Source organism: Grus americana, chromosome 5 (assembly GCF_028858705.1).
Source record: "Grus americana isolate bGruAme1 chromosome 5, bGruAme1.mat, whole genome shotgun sequence".
NCBI classification, from domain to species: domain Eukaryota; kingdom Metazoa; phylum Chordata; class Aves; order Gruiformes; family Gruidae; genus Grus; species Grus americana.
In genome coordinates this window covers 30,158,321-30,182,900 of record NC_072856.1, presented here as the reverse complement: position 1 = coordinate 30,182,900, position 24,580 = coordinate 30,158,321, and the positions used below count along the sequence as shown (strand labels likewise).

Sequence of the window (24,580 nt, the reverse complement as noted above, 5' to 3'; positions counted from 1 at the left end):
CAAGGCACCAAGTAAAGATTTCCTCCTGGACTTTCAACTTCACTGGCTAAGTTCATAGGATAAGTTCATTAAAGTAAAATTTCAGACCTCCAAAAATAGACATTTACTTGCAAGGGACGTTTTGCTGTTCTCATTTGATTTTCCTATGTTATGTTTGTCGATTTTTGTCTTTGTATACAGGGTGACTTTCCTACCTGCTAGGTTTTATGTTAGCAAATGGCAACCTGATGCCTCTGACGTTATCGTGGGAAGAAAAAATGAGTCTCTTAGAGTCTGTCCTGTATCAGGCTTTACGAAGATGCACAAGCGTTATGTCAGGGCGACGCAAGGCCCCTCAGGGACAGGCAGCGCCTACCTTCCCCCCTTCCTCCCCCCCGGGCCGTTTGCGCTGGCCGTGCCGGCCCGCGTTTCCCGTCAGTGCCCGACTCCCCAGGAGCTGGGACGGGTTGCTCGATGTCGGCGGGGAGAGGGCTTGTTTTGCGGGCTGCCGGCGTGGGAGCAGCGCTGGGGCGGGGTGCTGTGTACCTGGCGCGGAGCCGCCCCAAGCCGTGACAGGGCCTTCACGGCTGCCAGCGCGTCGCTCGCCCGCCCTACGGGCGCTGAAGGGGCGAGGCCGCGCCGCGCCGCGCCGCGGGGGTGGAGCCTTAGCGCGGAAGCGGCGGCAGGGCGGGCGCGGGGTCTGCCGGGAAGGGTGGGGAGTTGTGGGCCGCCGGCGGCGGTCCTTCCGTCGGGGCTGTTTCCCCGCTCCGCCCCGCTGCCGCCGCGCAGGGGGGAGCCTCCCGCGGCGCTGCCTCTCCCCAGTTAGCGGGCGCTGTGGCAGCGGGCCTGGAGGAGCCGCCGCCGCCATGCACGACGCCTTCGAGCATGTGCCCATCTTGGAGAAGCTGCCGCTGCAGATCGACTGCCTGGCGGCCTGGGGTGAGCCGAGGGGCCGCAGCGCTGCCGCCCCGCAGCCCGGGCCGCTCCCCTCCACTATCCCGGGCGGCCGGGACGCTCCGTCAGCCGTTCTAGGGGCCTACCGCGCTCTCCCCTGCGGTGGGCCGCGGTGGGGGCGACTGCGTCGCTCGGCCCCCGGCCGGCTGTACCCCGGGGCGGTTGTGGAGCGGCCGGTGGGCGTGCGGGCAGCGCCGGAGCGTTTCCCCGTGTTTTGGCTCGTTGCGTTGGCTTCCGTGCCCGCGGCAGGGAGGGCTGCCGGGGCCGAGCTCCGCCCGCGGGGGTGCCCGCCCGGTTTCCAGTGCTGTAACCGTGGGTCGGCTATTTTCTTGCTAAAAAGCATTCCCTATGTTTTGGGTAAAATTTGTCTTGGAAGGCCAGTGGTATGTCCAAGTCCTAGGTTTAGAGTCTGTTTGCGTGTGTTAGTGGTATATATAGTAGGCTGTATTTTTGGGCATACTTGTCAGTCAAGGTTTTGGTCAGGTGATTGCATTGACTGTCGTAATGATAAGGCTTGATAAAGTTTTTCCAGCTGCTTCAGCAGTTTCCATCAGAGGTACTGCCATAGCACAAAAGTGGTAATTAGAAAAACTCCAGACACAGTGAATTGTGACCCCTTTAATGTGTCTTAAGAACAGAATTGTCACCTGAATAGTACTGCCGTATTTAAACATAGCCTGTTTATGTCAGAGTTGTGTGGTAGAGAAGATGTGAAGATAGCTTATTCGTGTGTAGAGGCTTTTATCTTTCATCTCTTTGAAAGCATTTATTTTGCTGAAGTAAAAGAAAGCCTAAACCCACAGGCCTATGACAGTATGGTTGTTTAACGAGAGATGTATTTCTGTCTTTACAACTTTTCTATCAAATAGTGGAAGAAAGGTCTTGCAGGAAATGAGATTTTATCTTTGCTAATGAGGGAGAACTACATGTAAAAAGAAATATTTGTGTTTGCTTTTTTCCTATATGATCATCAGCAAGGAGGAAGAATTTCAGTCGTATGTCATGACCCAATAAAGATTCTGTGCCTTTTGTATACTATAAATGCTGTAAATAGGAAGAGTCTGAAGCTCTGCCACAGAGTTTCTATATAAAAGTGCTCTCTTCTGTAAGTCTTTAGTAACTGTTGGTCATCCAAGCAATTCAGGTGCTGTTTAAACAAAGCTGGCACTGTTCTTCCGGACATAGCTGACTATTTCAAATAGTTCTTATAAAAACTTGACTATTACAAAAAACCCCAAGCAAACAAACCCACATAGAACTTGTTTTTCTTCCTGACAGCTCTTCACATTATGTAGCATTGTTCCTCTCTGGGAGATAGTAATGTCTAAAATAGTTCATTGCTTCTCTTGATTGCGCAAAACATGCAATGGTTTGATTCTTTAGCTTTGTATAAACAAGTGGGATGTGATATCTAGGCTGTACTCTCTGTTTTACTGCTTGATCTTGATCTCTCGTCTCCTGAGAATGAAAGCTACTTCTGTGCACTTCCACCAGAGAGATGGTAGGAGACATGCATGTAGTCACCACAGAAAGTCCTCTTTGGCATTAGAAACAAGTTTCCAAGTGTTCTGATAAATGTAACTTGGCTGGGAAGGGCAGTCTTTGGTGAAACTAATTAGACTGTTTTTCTCCCTGGTCTTTGCAGAGGAATGGCTCCTTGTTGGCACCAAACAAGGGCATCTTCTTCTTTACAGGATCAAGAAAGATGTAGGTAAGTTGATTTTAAGAATGGCACAAAAAGTTGATTACATTATTTTTATTTCCTGCACTTTAAGAGGTTGTAGTGATGTTAACGCAAGTATGATTAATTGCTGATTTTTTCCTACTTAAAGTTTAATGAATATTTGTGTGGAATCTTTGGTGAAAGTGTACATATCATTTATCAGATGTGCAAGAAAGATAGCAAGTAGCATTAGCCTTTTTTTCTCTTTTAAAGTAGGTTTTGTATGAGGTCTCCGTATGCTTGAATTTACAGTAAGTAAGTGTAATTTTTGTGAATACAGCACACAAACATGCAAAAGCAGTGCAGTGTGCTAGTTCCTAGAGGTTTGATGTTTGCCTTCTGTTAAAGAAGGACTGGATTAGTGAAAGAGCAGCTTTATTCAGTGGGTCCATGAGCATCAAGGGATGGAGAGGAAGGATCCCTCCTAACCAGTTCTGTAATGTATTTACACTTTTCCTTGCCTCTTTGGCAGTCATGAGTGTTCATAGTCTAATCTGGATATGCCACCTATAGAACTATTCTATGCTTAGTTAAAATCAACTTTCACTAAACAGATTTGTATTTCGTATTGTCTGCTATTATGTAGAAACTGGTGTAATTGAACACAGAAATGTAGTGTAGTGTGGGACAGGAAAGGAAAAAACGAAACGTGTTTCCAAGTTCATCAGCTTTTGGGAAGATGTTCATGTGTAGCTACTTGGATTCTAGAGACTGAAATAAGCTTGCTTTTTCTGAAACTTGTAGGCCATCTGTTCCAATCAGAACATGATAGTCTTGAGTTGCTAGTGCCTTATCTCACACGGTAAATTTCTCCCCCTTTTTTGCATCAATGCCAGGAGAGGTTATGTCATCAGAAAGTGTCTGTAAGTCTTTATCCTTAAAACTCCTTTTAAACCCTTGTGGTGTAGTGTTTATTCCTTGTCTACTTTGCAGTGATGTGCTCTCTAGCAATTTAAATTGCTGATATTTGGTGTGGATTTAATGGGTATCTGTATCTCTGGGTTTCAAAATACTTAAATATAATTCTTGTAATCTAAAATTTCAGCAGGGCAAAAATGTAACTATTGATGAGGTCCTTGAATGGGTACAAGAAGTGTAATTTATATTTTCACCTATGTAGAAGACCTTCTGATACATTTAGCTATTAAGGAAAAATAGCACAGCTATGTTAGAAGAGTCATTCTTCTAGTGTTAAGTGGCCAAGTTTTCTTTCATAATTCTTTGTAATCTATTTAGTGTAAGATATATTCAACCATAAATTTAAGGGCAACTTCAGTTTACATACTCTTTCAAATCTTTCTGGTAGGTTGCAATAGGTTTGAAGTGACACTAGAGAAATCCAACAAGAACTTCTCAAAAAAGATTCAGCAGGTAGGAAATACCATCTTCTTGACGTGGAACAGTTTTCCAGTGTTTTCAGCCAAGAAATGAAATATCAAGTGTACTTGTGGAATCTCTGCTAAGCTTAACAAAAAATTTCCCCAAAACTATAGATTCTTCTAGAGGTGGCACAGCCTAATGGTTATGCCCACATAACAGATGTAAGTTCGGTTTGGTTGCTAAAGCAGAAAGCAAAGAATTGGAACTTCCAGGTTTATTTTTGGCTTTTATGGAAATGCTGTTGTTCACAGTAAATATTCAGCTGTTCTGACGGAGAATATTTGTAAAAAAGATGGTAATACACCAACAGACTGTAATATACAATTTGACTCTTGGATAAAATGCGATAAGAATGTGAACGTAATTCCTCTTATTTGGAATGTAGAACTAAAGTAACTGATTATCTGCTGTCAGTCTTACTACTGTTTCATTATTTAGAACTTTCTCATTGATTATATTGATACTCAGGAAAGCACTTAAAGATTATGCGGCCTCTTTCAGCAACACTCTGCATATCCTTTAAAAGTATGTCTGTACTAGTAATGTACCACTTACTGTAGCATTTTTTTTTTTACCAGCTTAGGTTGCAAGCTCTATGTGCTAGCTTATAAAAACTGAGTGTAAGTGAAAGGGGTTGCAATAGCTGGAAGAAGGTTGTGCATAGATAGCTGCGTTGCTGTTCTCATTATTTTGAGAGTATCTAAGATGTGTTTTCTTAGACTGTCTATAATTAAGCCTTGTTCAGAGGTTTAGTTTATGAATGGCATCACTAATAGAATTTTTTCTTTCAGATTCATGTTGTTTCTCAGTTTAAAATTCTGGTCAGTCTATTAGGTGAGTGAAGAAAATGTAATATTCAGTGAGCTCTTCTGATGCAGTTACTTGGCTGAATGTGGCACCCTTTCCACACACCTGCATAGTAGTAGAGTTGTTGAAAAGTCATTGTGTAGGATTTAGGCTTTTTCACTTTGCAGAGGAAGCATTATGCAGCATAGATTGAGAAGCAGCTTTGCTTGTCGTAAGCCAGCTTGGAGAACAAAGTAGTAATGCTAAGTTTTGTGATTAAAAATGAAAAAACACATACGTGCACTAAAGTGCGTGTGTATATATACATGTATATATATGCTTTGTCTGTATTGGCAAGTGTATAAACACATACATACATATATGCATGTGTATGTGTGTGCACAGTATGATAGGGGCTAAAACTTCTGTTCAAACTTGTTTGATGTATGAAACTTACTGTTGATGTGTCAAATCAAATTCAGTTTATATGCAGATGGCGATCTTTTACCATCTTGTGGAAGATCTAAGTTTGCTTGTCTCTGGCTATATTTGTTTAACCTTGTGATCTTCCTATGTCTTTTTTTTGCTTATATTGCTACTCCCTTCTTTATGATCTCCAAGTCCCGGCTCTTCCGACTCCAGCATGTGTAGATTTCTGCTGCCTGCGTCCTCGTGCGTACAAAAACTTGACCACAGCACCCTCCATTTGCAACCATTCACTTTGTACTAATTTCAGGAGCCAGTTCAAAATGGTCTTTGTTCATGCAATCTTCCATCATGAACTTGCTCTACTCTGGCCTGCTTGCTGTCCCTTCCGCTCCCACTTCCTCTGCTTGGTTAGCACCTATTCTCAGTTCCTTCATGTAATTTTACCAACACTGGTGTTAATCATCTTTTCTGCAGTTATTGTCTTGTATTTGTATGTGCCTTAGCACTTTTCAGCTTTTGGGAAAACATTCCTTTTCCTTTCTTGCAGCTCTTAGTTTCACAAGTTCTCCTTTTTATGTAAACGTAAAATGTGATAACTTATTTGAATTAGCAATGAACTCTAAATGTATTAAATATTGAATAATAATTGGAATTTTGTTTAAAACAGAAAATAACATTTATGTCCATGACCTGTTGACATTTCAACAAATCACCACAGTTTCCAAGGCAAAAGGTGCATCTCTCTTCACTTGTGATCTTCAGGTAAGAGGAGGAACACAACGGCACAGATGTCCTTACTGTTTGTAACAAGGATGACTTTTTTTACGTTTCTGTATAGATTAGGTTTGTTAATTTTGTGTTATGTGCAAGTTGCTCGGGTACTAGTGCTTTTTAAAATTAGTACCTACTGGATGTTGAAGCTTTGCATAAGGCAACAATTTTTAATATAGTCACCTTAATTTTCTTCCTGTGCTTTGTAAGATACCTTCCTGTGCCTGTTGTGGTGTAGCCTTTAACCTCCTGATACAAAACTTCAAGGCATTTTTGTCCTATAGTAACTTTGACTGTCATCTTTTTTGAAAGATTCTCTTCATTATAAAATCTGTTCCCTTCTCTTAAATTGCCAGTGTATTAGCTCATAGTGGTTCCCTTCACCAAGTATTTCAGCTTACCCATATCATTCAGAAACCTTAATCATAACCAGAAGAGATGTCTTGGTGCTCTTCACTTTTTAACTCTTTGCCACATGGGACTTTAGCGTTCAATATTTTTTAGTAAGTATGCAGGGTTTTCTAGGTGTTAAAACTAGTAATGTCCTTCAAAGCATCTTTAAATGTGGTCATTCCAAAGCACCTTGTTTGTCTGTACAGGCACTTAGCTTTGCTAGTGTTACTTGTCAGAAAACTTCTCCAATAGGCTAGAATATGAAACAGCTATTAATGTTTTTATCTGTCAGTATAACACATTCTTTGCGTTGTTCCATTTCCTGTACTGCATAGAGTTCAAACTATTTATCCTAGTCTTCAGGGCTGAGCTGATAGCTCTCTAGTTATCTTCTGTTTGTGTGTATGTATGTCTTTGGTGCTTTTTTTTTTATTTCCTTGGTGTCACAATCCCTGCCAAAGTTCATTTTTAAGTATCCTACTCCCCCTCTCTCTGTGCTTCCTTGTTTAGGGAATGCCCTTCTAGCATAGATGAACAAAGCTGCTCTTCAGCTGACAGCTTTGCTTCAGACTGAGGATTCTTTTGGCCTTGTATTTATCTTACTTGCCTCATAGTTTATGAGTGCCTATGAATTAGGCCTTTCTATTTTCACAGCAGTCAGATACAGGGGAAGAGGTGCTGAGAATGTGCGTGGCCGTGCGGAAGAAGCTCCAACTTTATTTTTGGAAGGACAGAGAGTTCCATGAACTACAGGTGAGTTAGTTATTTCTGTAGTCTAGCATGCCTCAACAGAGAGTGTGGTTGCTCTTTACTGCTTGTCCTTATTACTCAGAGGCACTGCTCGCTTTCAGAACATCAACTCCAGTTGGTTCTGCAGTCACTTAACAATGAAGCAGCAAATGAAAATACACAGTTGAAATAACAATGATGTTAATACAATTTCATAAATTAAATCAAAGACTGTGTTCTATATTTTAACATTCTGGTTGTACTACATCTGTAAGTCAGTGAAATGTATTAGTGTGCAGCCTCTGTAAATATATACCTAAAAATAATACTATGGAAGTGGGTCTACTTCTACCCAAAGTTTTCCAGGTATGTCATTAAGTCAGAAGGTAGTTACTGACAATAAGCAGAGAGAACTGCACTTGTGAATACCAGAATGATAAAAATAACCAATGGAAAAGGGCAGAGAATTCTTCAGCTATGCTGCTCTTCTAGGAAGTTACCAGCTAACTCGGAGCACACCTCTTCGCTGTGCATGACTCTAGCCTTTTAGTTGAATACTACCATCCCTTGACCACCAGAAGTTGGTCATGTGTGGTGAGAAATATGGTGTCAACAACAGTGCTGCCTGTTAGACTCTGTGTTGCCGGATTTGACCTTTGCTTTTTTCTTGCAACAGCCATTTTAACCTGCTGTCCCTCTTTTCCTCAGGGAGACTTTAGTGTACCTGATGTACCCAAGTCTATGGCCTGGTGTGAAAACTCCATCTGTGTAGGCTTCAAGAGGGACTATTACCTTATACGGGTAAGACGGGGGTTTGGAATACAGTGTTTAAGAAGATTTGGATGGCAGTAGACACTATGGAGGCTGCTCCTGTGCTCAAGGATTTAGTTAACAGACACATATGAAAACCAGCATCTGGTACTCTTACTATATGTGGTTTCGGAAAGGGCAGTTTGTCCTTTTAAACTTAAATTTTGTCGGGAAGTGATACTCTGTTTATCACTGTTGAAACCAATATCTGAAGCTCTTGTAGAAAAAAGGCATTGGAAAAGATATATTTTGATTTGGCAGCAGTCTGTGGAATCTCAGTTTGTGTTTTACTTAATGTATTAACAAAGGAGATAGCTCTAAAAGGGGAAAAAGACCAAGAATATCTTCTTATCTGGCAGACAGTGGAGCTTAACCATTTTTTCTTTATTCTCTTCTGAACTGTAGTTGTTTCAGTTTGAAAGTCTCTAAACTTACTGTTGTTAATTTAGTATTGCAGTTTCCACTTGCGCATCATTTGACAGCTATATTTGATTCTCTTTTCTGCCTTTACAATTAGCTTCTGATGATGATGTAGGAAAATGAGATGAAGATGTACACCAAACATGCATATCTGTATGTACATGGGTGACAAGATTGTCCTGTAATCAACAGGAAAAATGCACAGTAATTTTTACAGTCACTTCAAACTAACACCGCTCACGAAAGAAGTGATGCCTTTCTGCAGCTCTGTCCTAAATGTTGATTCCTGCCATTATATTGATACGAGTAGTTGTGCAGCTGCTCAAGCACCTAGAGTGGAGACTTGCTGTCCAAGTGTTTGCTTTGGGTTGGCTCTGGTGCTTGACTGACCCATCCTTGAATGGCTTCATTTCACTAAATAGGCAGAAAAAATATACGTGTTTTTATGGTGGTGTTTTCTGCTGGCTAGCTGTTGATTTATAAGAATGCTTGAGCTGTAATGCAAGGGAAGCAGCAGGAACATGTAGCTGGAGTTGAAGGAGAAGGATTCTCCGTTTTGGTGGCAGTGAGTTTTTAGATCAGCTCATGAAATATCTCTTTGGATTTTTTTTTTTGGGGGGGGTGGGGGGGTGGGTGGGTTTAGTTCCCTGGACAAAATGTGGCCGCAAGAATGAGTGGCTAGGTCAGGGGAAAAGGCTAGGCAGGTTCCTTGGCTTTTAGTTTGTTTTTCTTTGGCAACACTCAGTCATGCCAGAATAAAACCATGTTAAAGTTTTGGCCTAAATGAAATCCTCTGGTTGCACCAAGAACTGTTTGGACACTTTGATGTTGCTACTGTGCTATGCATTTTATAAACCAGCTACTGTTACGGTGGCAGGAATACATAATCTCAGACACAAAAGTATTCTTTATTTCCAAATGATGTATAAGTAATATAAATGATGATATGCAGAAAATGTTATTGCTAGACTTTAAAATTGCACTTGCCCTGTTAATAGTTAGTCTGGGTTGCAATCCCCCTAGGGGATTTTTGGCTTTGTTCTTATGCAGCTTTGAAATGTTATTTTGAAAAACAGGGGGTTTTTTTTATTATTATTATCCTAGGTGGATGGAAAAGGATCCATCAAAGAACTGTTTCCCACAGGGAAGCAGCTGGAACCATTAGTAGCTCCTGTAGCAGATGGAAAAGTTGCAGTTGGCCAAGATGATCTAACAGTTGTGCTCAATGAAGAAGGGATCTGTACTCAGAAATGTGCCTTGAATTGGACAGATATTCCTATAGCCATGGGTGAGAATTAGCAGTCATTTTTTAAAATTTGCTTCTTTACTCCTTTGTATATGACAAAATCGTTATGTTCCCAGTATTTAGAAACTAGTTGGATTTGGAGTGTGACAGTTTCTAAAGTATTTCAAGTTGTACTCTGAGCGTGGAAGGTTTCATGTGTTTATTTTTGTTTCTTCCCCTTCTTTGCTTCTAGCCTGTACGCCTATCTCCTCCTCAGAAAATAGGCATACTGCGTATCTCTTATAAAGGGACAAGATTTGAAATGGAAGGTTGTGTGTTAAAGCACTGTAGTTCTGCTGGGCATCTGAGTGCCACACAAGTTCCTTATGTTAAAAGATGACCAAAAAGCCTGGTAGTAGTCCATTAGCAAATTGCTGTCAGTGTTGGGCATTGAGTTTTGTTTTTAATAAACAAAGAAGGGATGCATTTCAAGAGAAAAAAATATTGAAGAGAAGCCTTACTTTGACTCATGGCTTGTTTCAAGGAATACTTGATAATAATCAACTTATTTTTCACTTGTTTCACTAATAGAACACCAGCCTCCCTACATCATTGCTGTTCTGCCACGGTATGTAGAGATCCGCACTTTTGAACCCCGGCTACTGGTACAGAGCATCGAGCTGCAGAGGCCACGCTTCATCACTTCTGGAGGGTATGGAGTGTTAACTGATTATTGCTTTTGTTGGGCTGTCTGGGGCTGTGGTAGCACTCTGAAATCAAACTGAGAGAGGAAGAGCTTTTCTAACTCCCTTGGCCTAAGAAGTAGCATTGAAGCAGTCTGTTGTTTTTTATGAATAAATAGGTGGAGGCCATAACTTGAGGAGTAAATGATGGAGTTGAGTGTCTTTGGGAATTTCTGATAACTGGAGATATGTTATTACCCTTCCTGCATTGCAATATTGCTCAAGTTGCCCTTGTATCTGATTGATCTGTGTGTGTTAACTAGGATTGTTTTTTTCAAATAGGATATTGCTCCTTTCTCAGTGCTGGAACTTAGTAACTGACCTTTTTGTCGTCTTTACAGCACAAATATTATATATGTGGCAAGTAATCATTTTGTTTGGCGGCTCATTCCGGTGTCCATAGCCACACAGATCCAGCAGCTTCTGCAGGACAAGCAGTTTGAGTTGGCTTTGCAGTTGGCAGTAAGTACTCAAAAACCTTTGGGTTTGCAGCAAAGGCACTTGTGCAGAAGTACACAAAAGGATGTTTGCCTTCTGCTTGACTGTAGCTAGTCTGGAGCGTTTAACCTTCCTACTGTCCACTTTGCACCAACTAGTGAACTCTAGCCTTCCTTAACTAAGTTTTAGTTTTGTGCTGCCATTTCTCCATATTGATCTATTGTGGTTTAGATTTTGAGATATCTTGTATGTGAAAGATTATGTCTCTTAACTCTTTAATGGGTTATCTTCTTTTAGACTTTGAGGTCGGACTTCACAGTCTTCGGACTGCTTGTAAACAGTTTTGTTTGGAGTTGTGTGCTTTGTTTTGTCAAATGGCTAGTGGGTTTGGTTTTTTTGTAGTGGCATTCCACATAACTCCTGAAACATAGTAATTTCTTAAAGATGCTGAAACAGTATGTTTAATTATATTGCTCTTGCCGTTTTAGGATTTTCTGGTTTCCAAAAAAAGATTTGAAAAGGCAAAAGTGTGAAGAGATAGTTGTTGTGATAGAGCGAGTATATCGATAACTAGAGGTAGCTTTCAAATCTTCCAGGTTATCTCAATGACACAATAAGCATAGCATCTGAGAATCACCATCAGAGGTGTCCACTCTGGAAGACTATCTTTTATTTTTTTCTTCTTACTCTATCCAAAGCATAATACTCCTGTTACTTCTGTAGAGTGTATCCTTCTCATTTAGGATGCCCAAGAGTTTTTAATGCTTCTTAATTTGTATGTGTGTAGGAAATGAAAGATGATTCAGATAGTGAGAAGCGACAACAAATTCATCACATAAAGAACCTCTATGCCTTCAACCTCTTCTGCCAGAAGCGCTTTGATGAATCCATGCAAGTTTTTGCCAAGCTCGGTACAGGTAAATGCTTGGGTTGGCATTGAGATACCTAGGGTAGGAGGAATGAAATGAAGCTTACAAAAAACCCCCCCACAATAGTCTGTTTGTTTTCTGTTTTGTTTTTGTTTTAAAATAGTGGTGTCTTGTGCAGACCAGTCCCCTGTGAATGGCAAATAAGCAGTTATTTAGCCTTTTCGGTGAAGCTGGTTATAGTACTTAATTAACTTCAGTCATTGAGTTAAGTTAAATCATGAATTTCCCCTTTGTGCAGACTGTATTTGTATTGTAGACTATTTTATAGCATGTACACAGACCCTTGAAGTTGAGGGTTTCAGCAGCTGCTAAAAGCCTGCTTGTAGACTGGAGTGAAAAATAAGGAACATCTGCAGATTTGCTAAATCCTGGGACTCAAACCAAACTGAGGACCCTTAACCCTGTTTCCTGTTTAACAGACCAAGCTACTGAAGCCAGGAAACTTCTCTGTGGTTTTGGAAGTCAAAATAGTCTCTGATGCTATTCCTCTGGTTCATACTAGAAGAACACCTGAAGACTGGACTGTACCATAGAATAGTGCTTAAGACTGAGATTCTTTTATTGGTGACAGCACATCCCTTATGGATTTAAACTTAGAACTTTTACTTGTTCTGATGACGCTTAACATCGTGTGGTTGTTAAGCTACAGTGAGAGAAAAGGACTGAGAACTCAAAACACTTTGAGCTTAAATTAGAGGGCAGTAGTTTTGAATTTGCTTAAACTCCATCAGAACAGGTGTTCATTAGTTACAGATGGTGCTCTTCAGTTCTTGTTTCAGAAGCACAGCAAATCTTCTCTTAAATATTGCTTGTTCCTAGAAATCCTGTCCTACTGTCAGAGTTGATAATGCTGGGATTCTGTAAGAAGAGCAGTAAGAGGATTATAATAATGGCTTGTACTCCAGGTGTGCCAAGCACACAGGTTGGAACTTCTTGTCCTTGGACTTTGAAACAGTCTTTCTCTTGCTTTTTTTGCTTTGTTTTAGCTTCTTTTCTGTAATAAGCAAATTTTGTTATCTGGAACCTTGTGGACATACAAGTTGACTACAAACAGCTCTATTGGAAAGCTAAGCTTGCTCAAAGGTTACATGCATTTAAGAGTTTGCAAAAAATAATGTTATGAATGGTTACTAATACTAGTTATTTTTTGCTTAGATCCCACTCATGTGATGGGTCTGTATCCTGACCTCCTGCCCACAGATTACAGGAAGCAGCTGCAGTATCCCAACCCCCTGCCAGGGCTCTCTGGGGCAGAGCTGGAGAAGGCACATTTAGCTCTGATAGACTACCTAACTCAAGTGAGTGCTCCTATATCTGTTTTTAGAGCAGGGTTATTCAGTTTTAGCATACTTTGTTGTTTAAGTTTGTGCAGGAAGCAGTATGCCACCTACTCCAGCTCTGTTGTGCTAGCCTTAACGGGCGGTCTTCATGGTTGGAAACTACGGCAGCAGCTCCTGAGACAGCAGGGGAACTGGCAGACATGAGGTGCCCCACAGATATGTGGGAGACATCCCAGGTGACTTTTGTGAGGACTGGACAAAATTTACTTACGGACTGGATCTGAATATGAGTCCAGTATTTTATTTTGAGTAGCCTTCTGAAGAAGACTTAAGGTCTTGATGTTTTGTTTTTGTTTGGTGACTATTGTGGAGGGTGCTCTATCCAGGAGACAGGTCAAAAGCATGCTTTGAAAGGTAGAACAGGAGGTAGCGGGTACTGTGACTTCCTGTCCTCTTTATTTTGTTGTAACTGGAATCTGAATTGTTCTGTTGCCATTCTTACTAGATTCTAAGGAAGCTTGTGTCTGAAGGAGGATAGTTTTTGTGCCTAGTAGTTCAAAACCTAAGTTGTTTTCCAAATGTTTTAAATGTCTCCTGACTTCTCTAAAATGTCTCTGTTCAGGTTAATAGTTTCCTTCTGACTATTTTCTCAAGACTCTGGACACCTTGCAAAACTGTAAATTTGCAAAACAAATGTATACAGCTGAATGTGATTGGAAAAGTGGTGTGTTGAATAGTAACAATAAAAATAGGAATTGAATAAAACAAGTTATTAAATTGGTTTAATTTAGCCTTTTTACTGGGTGGGTTGTATTTGCCGAGGTGGGATGGAGAAATCCATGGTCTTTTCCTGTTAAAGTTTCATTCGATGTCCTGCAGAAAAGAAGTCAGCTGGTGAAGAAGCTAAATGATTCTGACCATCAGTCCAGTACTTCACCCCTCATGGAAGGAACACCCACGATCAAATCCAAAAAGAAGCTGCTACAAATCATTGATACCACCCTGTTGAAGTGTTACCTCCATGTGAGTTTCTGCCTGACCTAGAGGCCTTTCCTTTACCATGCAAGCTCTGTTGGAATTTCAGGCTGAAACATTTAAGGAGGAGGAGAAGGAGCTACTTCAGAAATTCGCACACAACTGTCTCTCTTTGGTCTAAAAACGATCTGTGAAACTTTGTCGTTAGCTAGTTTGCTCACTGCTCAGGAAGTAGTTTTGTGGAATAAAGCTGATGTGTCTGTTTCTGGTTGCTGCCTTTGTCAAAAGAAGGTGGCTGTGCCTGTGTTTTGAAGTTCTAATGAATGCTTCTCATGTTGCCTTGTACTGTTAAATGCAGGAGAGTATGATCTTTGTTGTCAACAATGTTTTTCAAAGCTGACCTCGCTTCTTGAAGGGGAATAGCTCTGATATATTGTTTTCTGTCTCTCCTAGCAAATTATGGAAATGAAGATGGGCGTTGCTCTGAGATGTTAAACTGTCATTTCTTATGCTATAAGGCTTCTTTTTTTTTTCTTTCCCAACTCCTGTTTTGCACTATAAGCTTAGGAGATACACATTAAAAGTATGTTTAAGTGCTCCCTTTTTGCTTGCAGACGAATGTAGCACTGGTGGCACCATTGCTACGTCTGGAGAACAATCACTGCCATATCGAGGAGAGTGAGCATGTACTAAAGAAGGCACACAAATACAGTGAGCTGATAATACTGTATGAGAAGAAAGGTCTGCATGAGAAAGGTAGGTATAAGGTTGCAGCAGGGAGAGGAGAAGGGATAGGAGCATGTATTCCTAGTGTTGAGTTTTAACTTGTTTTCAGCGAGCAGGCAGTATTCTGAAGAGACTGTTTCTGGGTCTGTCTTGCGATTAAATCAGTCTGTGTTCCTATTACCCGTTTGGTCTGTGTTTAAAACAAATCTCTTTTGTCTCTGGTAGCAGAACAGGAAAAATGCAGTTTTTTGTGGTTCAAGTTCGAATGATACTTGTGGTTACAAAGTAATGAACCTTTTTGTTCTTAAAGCATTACAGGTACTGGTGGATCAGTCAAAGAAAGCCAACTCACCTTTGAAGGGTCATGAGAGAACAGTGCAGTATCTGCAGCATTTGGGTGAGTGCGAAGGAGAGCGTTGTTTTTGTGAAGTTGTTACCCTTGTTGGGCTTAGCTGTTACTCTGCTGTTCAGCAACTTTCTAGAGACTATTGAGCTAAAGGGCATCATTGTCATCTCATCTGGTTTCTTGCATAATGCAAACCTCAAGGATTAGTTCACAAGCATCTTGTTGAAACGTATCTTAGTGGAAAACATTCCTTATTTCTGATAAAAATATCCATTGGTAGGAAATGTGCCGTAGTATTTTGAATTTTCTTCCAGTGATGATTTACCATCACTGACAAAAAGAAAGTCTAACTTCCATTTGCTGGGGCTTGTATCTTTCCTGAGATGAAGAATCCTATATGAAGTTTTTGTTTTCTGTGTTTAGATAGATATAGATAGTGACCGGCAGTTGTAGTTGCTGGTCACAGCATCATGGTAGGAACTTGCTTTGTTCACTGTTCATTGTGAACTCCCAAGTCCTTTTTTGTTTTTGCTACTTTTGAGAACAGTCTCCTTCCATCCAGTAATATTATTTATTTCTAAATGCATGACTCTCTTAAAGTATGACACTAGTTTAGGAGTAGTTTGAGGGAAATACCTTTGTTCATCTCCTAGTCTTACACTGTTGGACGCCCCCCCCCCATAATTGCTGCTTTGAAGTACTGCTGGCTTCCGTTAGCAACATGTTTATTCAATGATAATATGGGAAAGGTCTCAGTGTCAGTTTAAGTAACGTTTGCGCCATGTCTCTCTTACACTTCTTATTCATTGGTGTCATTTGGTAATGTTGCTCTTAGAGAAGTGTAGGCATGTTATATTCAGCATACAGCTTTACAAGACAAACTTCTAATATTTAAAAAATAATTCCATCATCTTCATACATATGCCAACCAAGATGAATTTCAGCTGTTCATTTGTTTTACCTGAGATTGATGCTTAAGACCTATAATTATCCAAGTTGTCTGGAATACTCTTCTAAAATATTGGCAGCTTGCTAAATTTCTTTTAGACTTCTGGAGCTTCTCTGTTTCGGGACCTCCTGAAAATCAGTTTTCCTGTATGCTTCTTGCTCAGCTTTTTAAAACTGATAAAGGATATTTGGGTCTGTTCTCTTCAGAGTAATGTAATGCAGTGGAAACAACCTAGAAAGTTAACTATAGCTAATAAATAGAATGTTTTACACTAGTGTCTCTTGCTGATTTTCCCCCCAGGTAAATAGCAGAAATGTAACACTCTGTGTGTGGGGCTTTTATGTGCACTGCCCGTTCTGCCTTGATTAATTGATAAGTATAATTTCTGGGAGTCCCTTAAATAAGATGATAAAAGCATTTCACACTGTGGGGTTTCTACAGATTTTTCCCTCTGCCCCCCCTCCTTTGGTAAGGCTTTTGTAGTTACTAGCTTCTAATCTAAGTAATAATATTTTTTAAAATTTTAATTATGTGGGATGGATTTTTTGTTGCTTTCGCTCACATTCTGAGTGAAGTAGAAACTCTTCTTTAGTCATCTCTTGTCTAAATGTTTTTGGGCATTTAATGAAATGTTCTTAAATAGTTCTTGGGTAATTATAGAAAAAATTCTCCAGGCTTGTAGCTGTGGTCTTTTAAGTCATCAAGTATGTATTACTGATTTGGATTTGATGCTTGCCATATGTCAACAGAGTAAGTACTTATTGCATCAAAGCAAATACTGTTAATTCTGTGATTGGCCATGCCCATCAAAAATATACTTTATCTGTGCAGAGGTAGGCACAGGAGAATTATATTTGATTGGATGGTAGATAATTTTCTGTATTATGCAATTCTTTATCTGTTAAAATAGTGTTATACAGAACTTCTTCCCATTATAGCTCATATTTGATTTGGGATTTGTTGCTGAGAAAGTTTAGAAATTCAGTGTGTGCTTTAATTTTAGTAGTACAAAACATCCTTGCCTGTGACCTTCTGTGTAAATCCCCATGCAGCTGAATGTTATGTGCTGACGAACCAGTTGTGCTGTTTTGTCATGTGACGTGATGGCGGCTTTTTAGTATTCTTATCTATAAGTTTGGGAGTTACTTGATGAGTTCCTCCTCTCCTTCTGCCATTTTGAGTGTTTTGAGGTGGTAACTTCACATTTGATTTGATCGTGATTTCAGCAAAGGCAACTGGATTGGCGCTGTGGAAAGGAGCCAATTAATTAATCTCACGCTTGTTTATAAGGAGTTAGAGCTTACTCCCATGACTTGTTCTGTCCTTTATTTAAATTTTCTCAGGGGAGGCTGGCAAACCCATTACCATACAGTGCCCTGTTAATTCAGAAAGTTAATTGAAGGTCAGCGAAATTCAGACCCATGACCTTAATGCCATTTGCCAAGTCACTGTTTTGTTTCTGAAACTTTGAAACTGGCTCTTGTGGTGGCTATTTTAGTTGTTTTACTTCATAGCGCTCATTTTCTGGTTTTTAAAATACTGCTACTATGAAGATGCTGCTTGTTTTAAATATTTAAAACAAGCAATTTACTTCTGATGATATTGTGGGATGAATAAAAACAAACAACGGCTGCCTTTTTATAGGGTTGGTGTAGGTTTCTGTTTCTTCTATGGTTGTGTGGTTGCATTGCTCAGGCAGTGAATGCCTCAGTGGTTCTGATCAGGAGGGTGAGGGGGAAGTCATGCTTTCCTGATTTGCTTTATAAACTTTGAACCAAATTGTCCAAATGAAATTATTTTTTTAAATAAATCCTAAAGGTCCTAAATTATCTTAAAAGCTGAGAAGTTATTACCTGTGATGTAGTTTCTATGCCAGTTACTTCAGTACTATGATGCTTTACTGCTTGTTGTGAAGTATTTGACCATTTGCTATAGAAGCCATTGGAATGGCAGGCTGGAAATGGACTGAAGGAAATTACACAAGTAAAAAGTACAGTGCTTTTTCTACCCTAATAAAAACAAATTGTAAGGGAAGACTTTTGGAATGTGATAAAGACAACTGAGCTTGGTTTTGGTTTGAATTGTTTACGTTTGGTGACATTTAGTATTTGAGTTAATTTTTGTTTCTGTTTGAAATCATGTTTGTGAAGTAATGAAATTGTGACTTTAGCCTGGAATGTATGATTTGCTTGACTTGAGCAGGGAAAAAACCCAGACTGGATTCTTCCTGTAAATTAAGCTTTGCTGGCCCTGAAAGCATCTGCTTGTGTTATGAGTAGATAGATCTTTAGGATTTTAACATTGAGCACTGCTGCTTTTTTTTATTCCAGGCACAGAGAACTTGCACTTGGTATTTTCCTACTCTGTCTGGGTGCTAAGAGATTTTCCTGAAGATGGACTGAAGGTAGGTGTGGTTGAAATGAGCACCTTACCATTGAGATTTTTAGTGCAGTGTATGGAATTTGGAGACCTCAATGTAAGAAGCCATGTATTAATGCTAAATCAAATTATATATTTAATTTATTTTTTTTTTTACGTTCAGTACTGTGGTAAGATTAGCAGTAGATAGAGCACAACAGCCTTTCAGTTTTTCTTATGTTTTTCCATTCTTGGAATATCTTACCTTGTAATAAGTAGCTAGGAACCTTTGATACAATCTTTACTGTTGTTGATGTCATGCTTTTTGTACAAAAGCCTGATTGAGTATTTAAATGTCAAATGTTAATTTGCCTTTCTTATTTTCCTTTTCCTCTTTGATACAGAATTGACTCCCTGTATTTGGGAGGTGTTGGGCACTGTAAAAGAGGAATGTTAACTAAGGCAGAAGTGAGGATGTATGTTAATGCCTTCATATGAAAGATAGCTTCTAAGTGCCTGAATAAGCTGCTCAGATTTTTTTTATACTTCTTGTGCTTACTCTTTGGACATATGTGATGATACGCTGGGCTTCAGTGCCTCAGAGAAAATACGCTGTGGCACTTAAATTTTAAAAAAATCACCATTCTGTAAATTTTGTTTAACAGATATTTACAGAAGATCTCCCTGAAGTAGAAGCTTTGCCACGAGATAAAGTGCTCAGTTTCTTGATAGAAAACTTTAAAAGCTTGACTATTCCTTATCTGGTAAGAACTCACTCTCTTATTATTGCATTACATTCAATACAACGTGTTACCTGTAAGGCTTTAGTTCTCCAGGCGTTGGAGCCTGATGCTGTTTCAGAGAATGGTAGCTTTGCCGGAAGTTGTGCAAAGATTAAAATATATAAAATCCTGAAGTCAAGCTTGGTAAAGGCAAGCATGGAACTGTTGCTTGCTTATAACAAATTACTTCCCAGAGGAAGTGTCTATAACTGAACCTGAACATGTATTTACAGGAACACATCATTCATGTCTGGGAAGAAACTGGTGCAGACTTTCACAACTGTCTGATCCAGCTGTACTGTGAGAAAGTGCAAGGCTTAATGAAAGAGTATCTCAACTCTTTCCCTGCAGGTATGTTTAGCCTTTTCTGGTGAGAGGACCAGGGACATGGGACAGCACAGGGAAGCCTTCACAGTGTATTGCTGTAAACCTTCCCGGTTCACATCCAGAAGAAGATATTCCAAGTGATAAAGGAACTGGAACAACAAAAGTTGTGGGTTTGTAGGGAAGTCTAGTTTATTGCCTCCCTAGAGATTTTAAGGGACCAAGTGACACTTTCTTCATGATTAAGTGGAATGGCAGCTACTGGTCCTTGAATTTTGCATGTTAAGGGTACACAAGGGTCTTGAATTGAGTCTGTTGTTTAACCAGCCATTTGATGTGTTTTAGGAAGCTGAAGTTGGCAGGTGCACCAGAGTCCCAGCCCATGTAACAGTTTCATGAGCATTTGGTGTTCTCTCATAATGATTTGTTTGTTTATCTCCTGTGTACTAATTTAGGGGAATAGTTGTAATACTACAGCTTATGTTGTTTTCTTCCATGAAGATAAAACTCCAGTCCCTGCTGGAGAGGAAGGAGGAGACTTGGGGGATTACCGGAAAAAGCTTCTACTTTTTCTGGAGAAGTCTAGCTGGTATGAACCTAGTCGACTGATTAGTGACTTCCCCTTTGATGGTGAGTTCAATTTCTATAGGTTAATTAAACCCTAGCTTATTGCATTGTACAGCAAAACCTTCTCACTTACTGTAGAATCGTGGTAACTGGAAACAGAGAAGACAACTGTATCTGTAGTTGTAAGCCACTGGTGTGTATACTAACTCTAGTTTCGCTGGCACAGCTGGGTTTACCAGTCTCTGCAAGATTCCTGTAACTGTTGCCCTAAGATCTTGTGGTGTCTCCCATCACCTAAGTATTTAGCCTAACTTTTTGATCCTGAACTGCTCAACAGATCTGAAGTTTGTTGTTTCTTAAGGTTACTTAAGAATTCATAAAAATTACACTGAGACTGTAAGTCTACTTCACACTAGTCTCAGTAACACTTTAACCCATGCTCAGACTACAGTTTATAGTTCCTTCTGTTAGTCTGGTCACTAATGGAGCTTATGTTGTCATTTCTCTGTGTAGCTATTGACTAATCCTTCATGTTATCACTAGGTCTCCTAGAAGAACGTGCTCTGCTCTTGGGTCGTATGGGGAAGCATGAGCAAGCCTTGTTTATTTATGTTCATATTTTGAAGGACACCAACATGGCTGAAAAGTAAGGAATTTTTTTTTTCTTTGCAAGACTTAGTTTGTTCACTGCCCTATGGATAGGATGTATAGTGAAATGTTGCTGTATGTGGAGCGTGAATGCTGTAAGCCTTCAGGATCTTCTGGGTTTCCATATTTTCTTGACTTTTAGGCTCTTCCAGGTATCTCTTCATTACAGATGATGATGCTGTCCCCTTGAGGTTTACCTTTTCATGCTCTTCTGTCATTACACTTTAGACCAATATGACTGTCATCAGTGAGTTCTTAATTTCCAGCTGTCCTTAGCTTGTGAACTTCTGTATGTTGTTCTGCTTCCTTTCTCTTTGGAGAGCCATTCACTAGCCCAGAGGCGAAGTTAAGCTCTTTCAGTTAGCAGAATTCTCTCTAGTAAAGATACAGCATTTTGCTAGATGTATCCTGTTAGGGAACTTTCTGAGTGAAACTAAGGTACTTAAGTGGAAATAGAATTAACCGATGCTGTCAGGCATATCTGAACATTGGGGCCTGTTCAACATCGCTTCTTTTAAAGCTATTTTCAGTAAATGCCTGCATACCAGAGTTTAATGTCCTCTAACAGTGTGTACTAATGAGCACTTTCTTTTTGTGGTTCACGTAGAGTAATTAGATATATGTACACTTTTTTTTGCTATGGTGTGTTGATTTGAGACATCTTTTTCCTCCCTTTTTTTACATAGCTGAATTAAATTTAGTTTCTGCATGAAAGCTTTTTAAGTTGATTGGAAGTGGGAGACTTGCATAAAACCTCCCTTTTCTCAGCATTGTAATGCAGAGTAAATGATGTAATTTTATTGTGCAGCGTGATTAATCGATCAGTGTCAGATGTATGGTCACCTAACTTGGATGGCTTCAGTAATCAAAGCATGTTAATTTCTGTGGACTGATTCTCTAGGTTCCAAAACTGTCCCTGCATTTCACTTGATTCTTCTCTGTTCTAGCTACTGCCATAAACATTATGACAGAAACAGAGATGGCAACAAAGATGTAAGTAGCTTCATCTTTGCAGTATTCCTTTTCAGTAAGGATGTATTAGACTATTCAGACCATGTTAGGGACTTTAAAGGTTTAGTTCTCTGTAGACTTTTTCAGGGTTTGTGCAGGTGAACAGGAACCTATGTATAAGGTCTTGGAATTTAGGAATTACTGGATGATTTATTTTTTTATTTTTATTTTGAATGTTTTTTGTTGAGAATATTACTGTATCACTGGAGTTGAGCATATATTCTGTAGCTAAAGTTCCAATGGAATTCAGAAGACAAAATACTGTGTGCGTATTCCACGTACATCTACAGAAAAGCTAATGGTAAAAAGCAATGAGGTGTTGGTTTCCAAAGGTTATAAATGAGCTATGCAAGATAAATGAAGGTGGTGTGATTAAAACTACTTTTAATATAAAACTTTAGTATAGAATGCAAGTCTTAAAAGGCCTTGAACATCATTGGTACTTTTCAGTTTTTCTTGTTTTAAGATAAGAGCTGTTTAAATAAGCACTTCAATATTTTGAGTGGCATGGCTACTACTACTAGTACCATTGCTGGGTTCTACCAGCACCGTCAATTGTGGGTGCATGCAGTCATTTCAGAACTTCCCTTTTGTGTACAACAGGTCTATCTGTCACTGCTCCGGATGTATCTCTCCCCACCTAGTGTTCATTGCCTGGGACCAATCAAGATGGAAGTGCTGGAGCCTCAAGCCAATCTGCAGGCTGCTCTGCAGGTTTTGGAACTACATCACAGCAAACTGGATACCACCAAGGTAAGAAAGGCCTTGTAAGTACTCAGTTTGTACTGTTGGCAGGAGGTGACAGAAAGTACTGGAGTAGGCAAGCAAACAGATTGTAACAGTGTCAAGCTAAATGTGTGAATTGCTACTCTATTTTCTCCTCTATTCCTTCTTAATTTTTCCTAAATAAGTATATTTTGCTCCAGGCAATAAACCTACTCCCAGCAAATACACAGATTAGTGAGATTCGAATCTTCTTAGAGAAAGTCCTTGAAGAAAACGCTCAGAAGAAAAGATTTAATCAAGTACTCAAGAATCTTCTCCATGCAGAGTTTCTGAGGGTAAGTACCCACCACATGTCATTTATTGGTATGGTGTTTTAAAACAAATGTTCCATGTTTAAATTACCTGTTACTTATACAGAATGTGTGTCCTCTAGATGGTGCTGTAGTGCACCTGAAATTAGTAGATGTGCATCAAGTAGATTTGTCCCTTTTTCAGGAGTTCAGTAGTTCAATTGAACACTCCTTGGAATGCCTTAGTCTGTGGCGCAGACTAGTGGAAAGTAAAATCCTACAATTCATGTGGTTGTTGGGTGTTCAGTACCACCTGCTCTGCTCTACAGACCTGCTTCTTTTGTGCACTAGTGTAGATATAGCAACTGAAAGTTAAGGGTTGTGGATTTTCAGTTTCACTGGACTAGAAGGGAGCCATGTTGTGTCATTGCTTTTTGACCTTTTTTTTTTTTTTGTTTCCCAATATTTAGGTCCAGGAGGAGCGGATCTTGCATCAGCAAGTGAAGTGCATTATTACAGAAGAGAAGGTGTGCACTGTATGTAAAAAGAAGATAGGTAACAGGTGAGAGAGCATATAAGGCTTGGGAAACTGAATCAAATATTTATCTGGTACACTAAGAGCGCTGCCTACTACCTGCTTCTTAACTAGAATTAAGAAGGATGATATAAAGAATCTCAAACTAAGATAGATGTGTAATAGTTTTCTATATCTGATGGCTTTGTGGTTCCCTGGCTGATTTGCATTTTGTAGCCTAACTATCTTAGGACATCTAAAAGTAGAACTAATTCACTTGATACTTGGATGCCAATAACTTTTCTTCTACCATTCCTAGTAGGTAATTATGGGTTAGTATGGAATGCAAATTTTATTTGCACTTTTTCTTTTTCTTATATGAACTCCAGTGAAATGCCACTGGCCACTAGCTTATTCATTGTTTCTCTTGATGTGAACCCTTCTGAGGTATCAGTAGCATTCACAATGATAGGGAAAGGTTCATTTTCCAAAACATTTTCATGAACATGGGTCTAGCTATACTTATTGCTATGCATATTCAATTTTTTGTTGTTAGTGTGTAGCGTGTAGCATCATAATTTAAATTTGCATGTGCAGTGTTGTTTTGGTTGTCTAGGATTTTTCTAATGCTGTTAAGTTCAACAAGGTTTTGAAGGGCAAGCGTGTCAGCGTGTTACCCAGTCTTTAACTGGTTACCAGTGACTTCTAAGTAAAGTGTGCCTATAGAAATGAAAATAGGTATTATTGTTTAAAAACAAAACTCTTACAAAATCCATAGAATTCTTTTATCTGGCTTTCTCAAGAATATATTCGGGCTGTAATTTAAACAAGAAAGTGTCACTTTCATATACGCATCTTTTTCTGATTCTGACATAACTTGGATGTTCTTGTTTGAATAGGGAAAACTGTCCATATTGACAGCTGATTTTTGTGTTCTGTTTCTTTACAGTGCATTTGCTCGATACCCTAATGCAATAGTTGTGCATTATTTCTGCTCCAAAGAAGTCAACACATTGGACACCTGACCTTATTGAGGTCAATAATCCCAACTTAACATATGGAATTCAGAACTGACTTAAGAAGTTGATGCCTCTGAAATTTTTTGAGGCTTGTTGCTAGCTTCACTTATACTGGATAGAAGTCGTTTGTATCCGTGGACTGACTGCACCTATCTGGCAATATTGACTTACTAGAAAATTACTTTAACCATGTTATAGTGCTAGCAACTACACTGAACCTCTCGGTACGAAGATGAAGAATAGAAACTGATTTTTGTAGTGAGTTTTGTATTGCACTCCAATCTTGCGAAAGAGTTGTTAGACAACTGCTGGGCCTTCATCACAAGTCAAGTTTTACTATAAAACTTACCTCCTTA

At 39.6% G+C, this 24,580-nt stretch overlaps 1 protein-coding gene across 5 annotated transcripts; it reads left to right on the top strand.

Moving 5' to 3' along the window:
• The first annotated feature begins 673 nt into the window (after positions 1-673).
• Positions 674-24,580, top strand: VPS39 (VPS39 subunit of HOPS complex). Of its 5 annotated transcripts, none has more exons than XM_054826903.1 (26): positions 674-918; positions 2,579-2,644; positions 3,493-3,519; positions 3,963-4,027; positions 4,828-4,870; positions 5,919-6,013; positions 7,073-7,168; positions 7,853-7,945; positions 9,479-9,662; positions 10,191-10,311; positions 10,684-10,804; positions 11,568-11,697; positions 12,865-13,007; positions 13,869-14,012; positions 14,579-14,720; positions 15,001-15,087; positions 18,316-18,389; positions 19,009-19,107; positions 19,359-19,476; positions 19,951-20,079; positions 20,560-20,662; positions 21,612-21,657; positions 22,279-22,428; positions 22,602-22,736; positions 23,162-23,253; positions 24,155-24,580. In XM_054826903.1, exons 1-26 carry the CDS (start codon positions 846-848, stop codon positions 24,228-24,230), a joined length of 2,652 nt encoding a protein of 883 aa, XP_054682878.1. In that variant the 5' UTR covers positions 674-845; the 3' UTR covers positions 24,231-24,580. The 5 variants fall into 5 exon arrangements, with proteins under 5 accessions (XP_054682878.1, XP_054682877.1, XP_054682879.1 ...); XM_054826902.1 differs by having other exon boundaries at positions 675-918; positions 7,070-7,168; XM_054826904.1 differs by lacking the exon at positions 3,493-3,519 and having other exon boundaries at positions 675-918; positions 7,070-7,168.

Coding starts and splice junctions, on each gene's coding strand:
- VPS39 (XM_054826902.1), top strand. CDS start 846: ATGCACGACGCCTTCGAGCATGTGCCCATCTTGGAGAAGCTGCCGCTG. Junction 6,014..7,069: donor TCTTCACTTGTGATCTTCAG/GTAAGAGGAGGA, acceptor CTATTTTCACAG/CAGTCAGATACAGGGGAAGA. Junction 10,805..11,567: donor AGTTGGCTTTGCAGTTGGCA/GTAAGTACTCAA, acceptor GTATGTGTGTAG/GAAATGAAAGATGATTCAGA.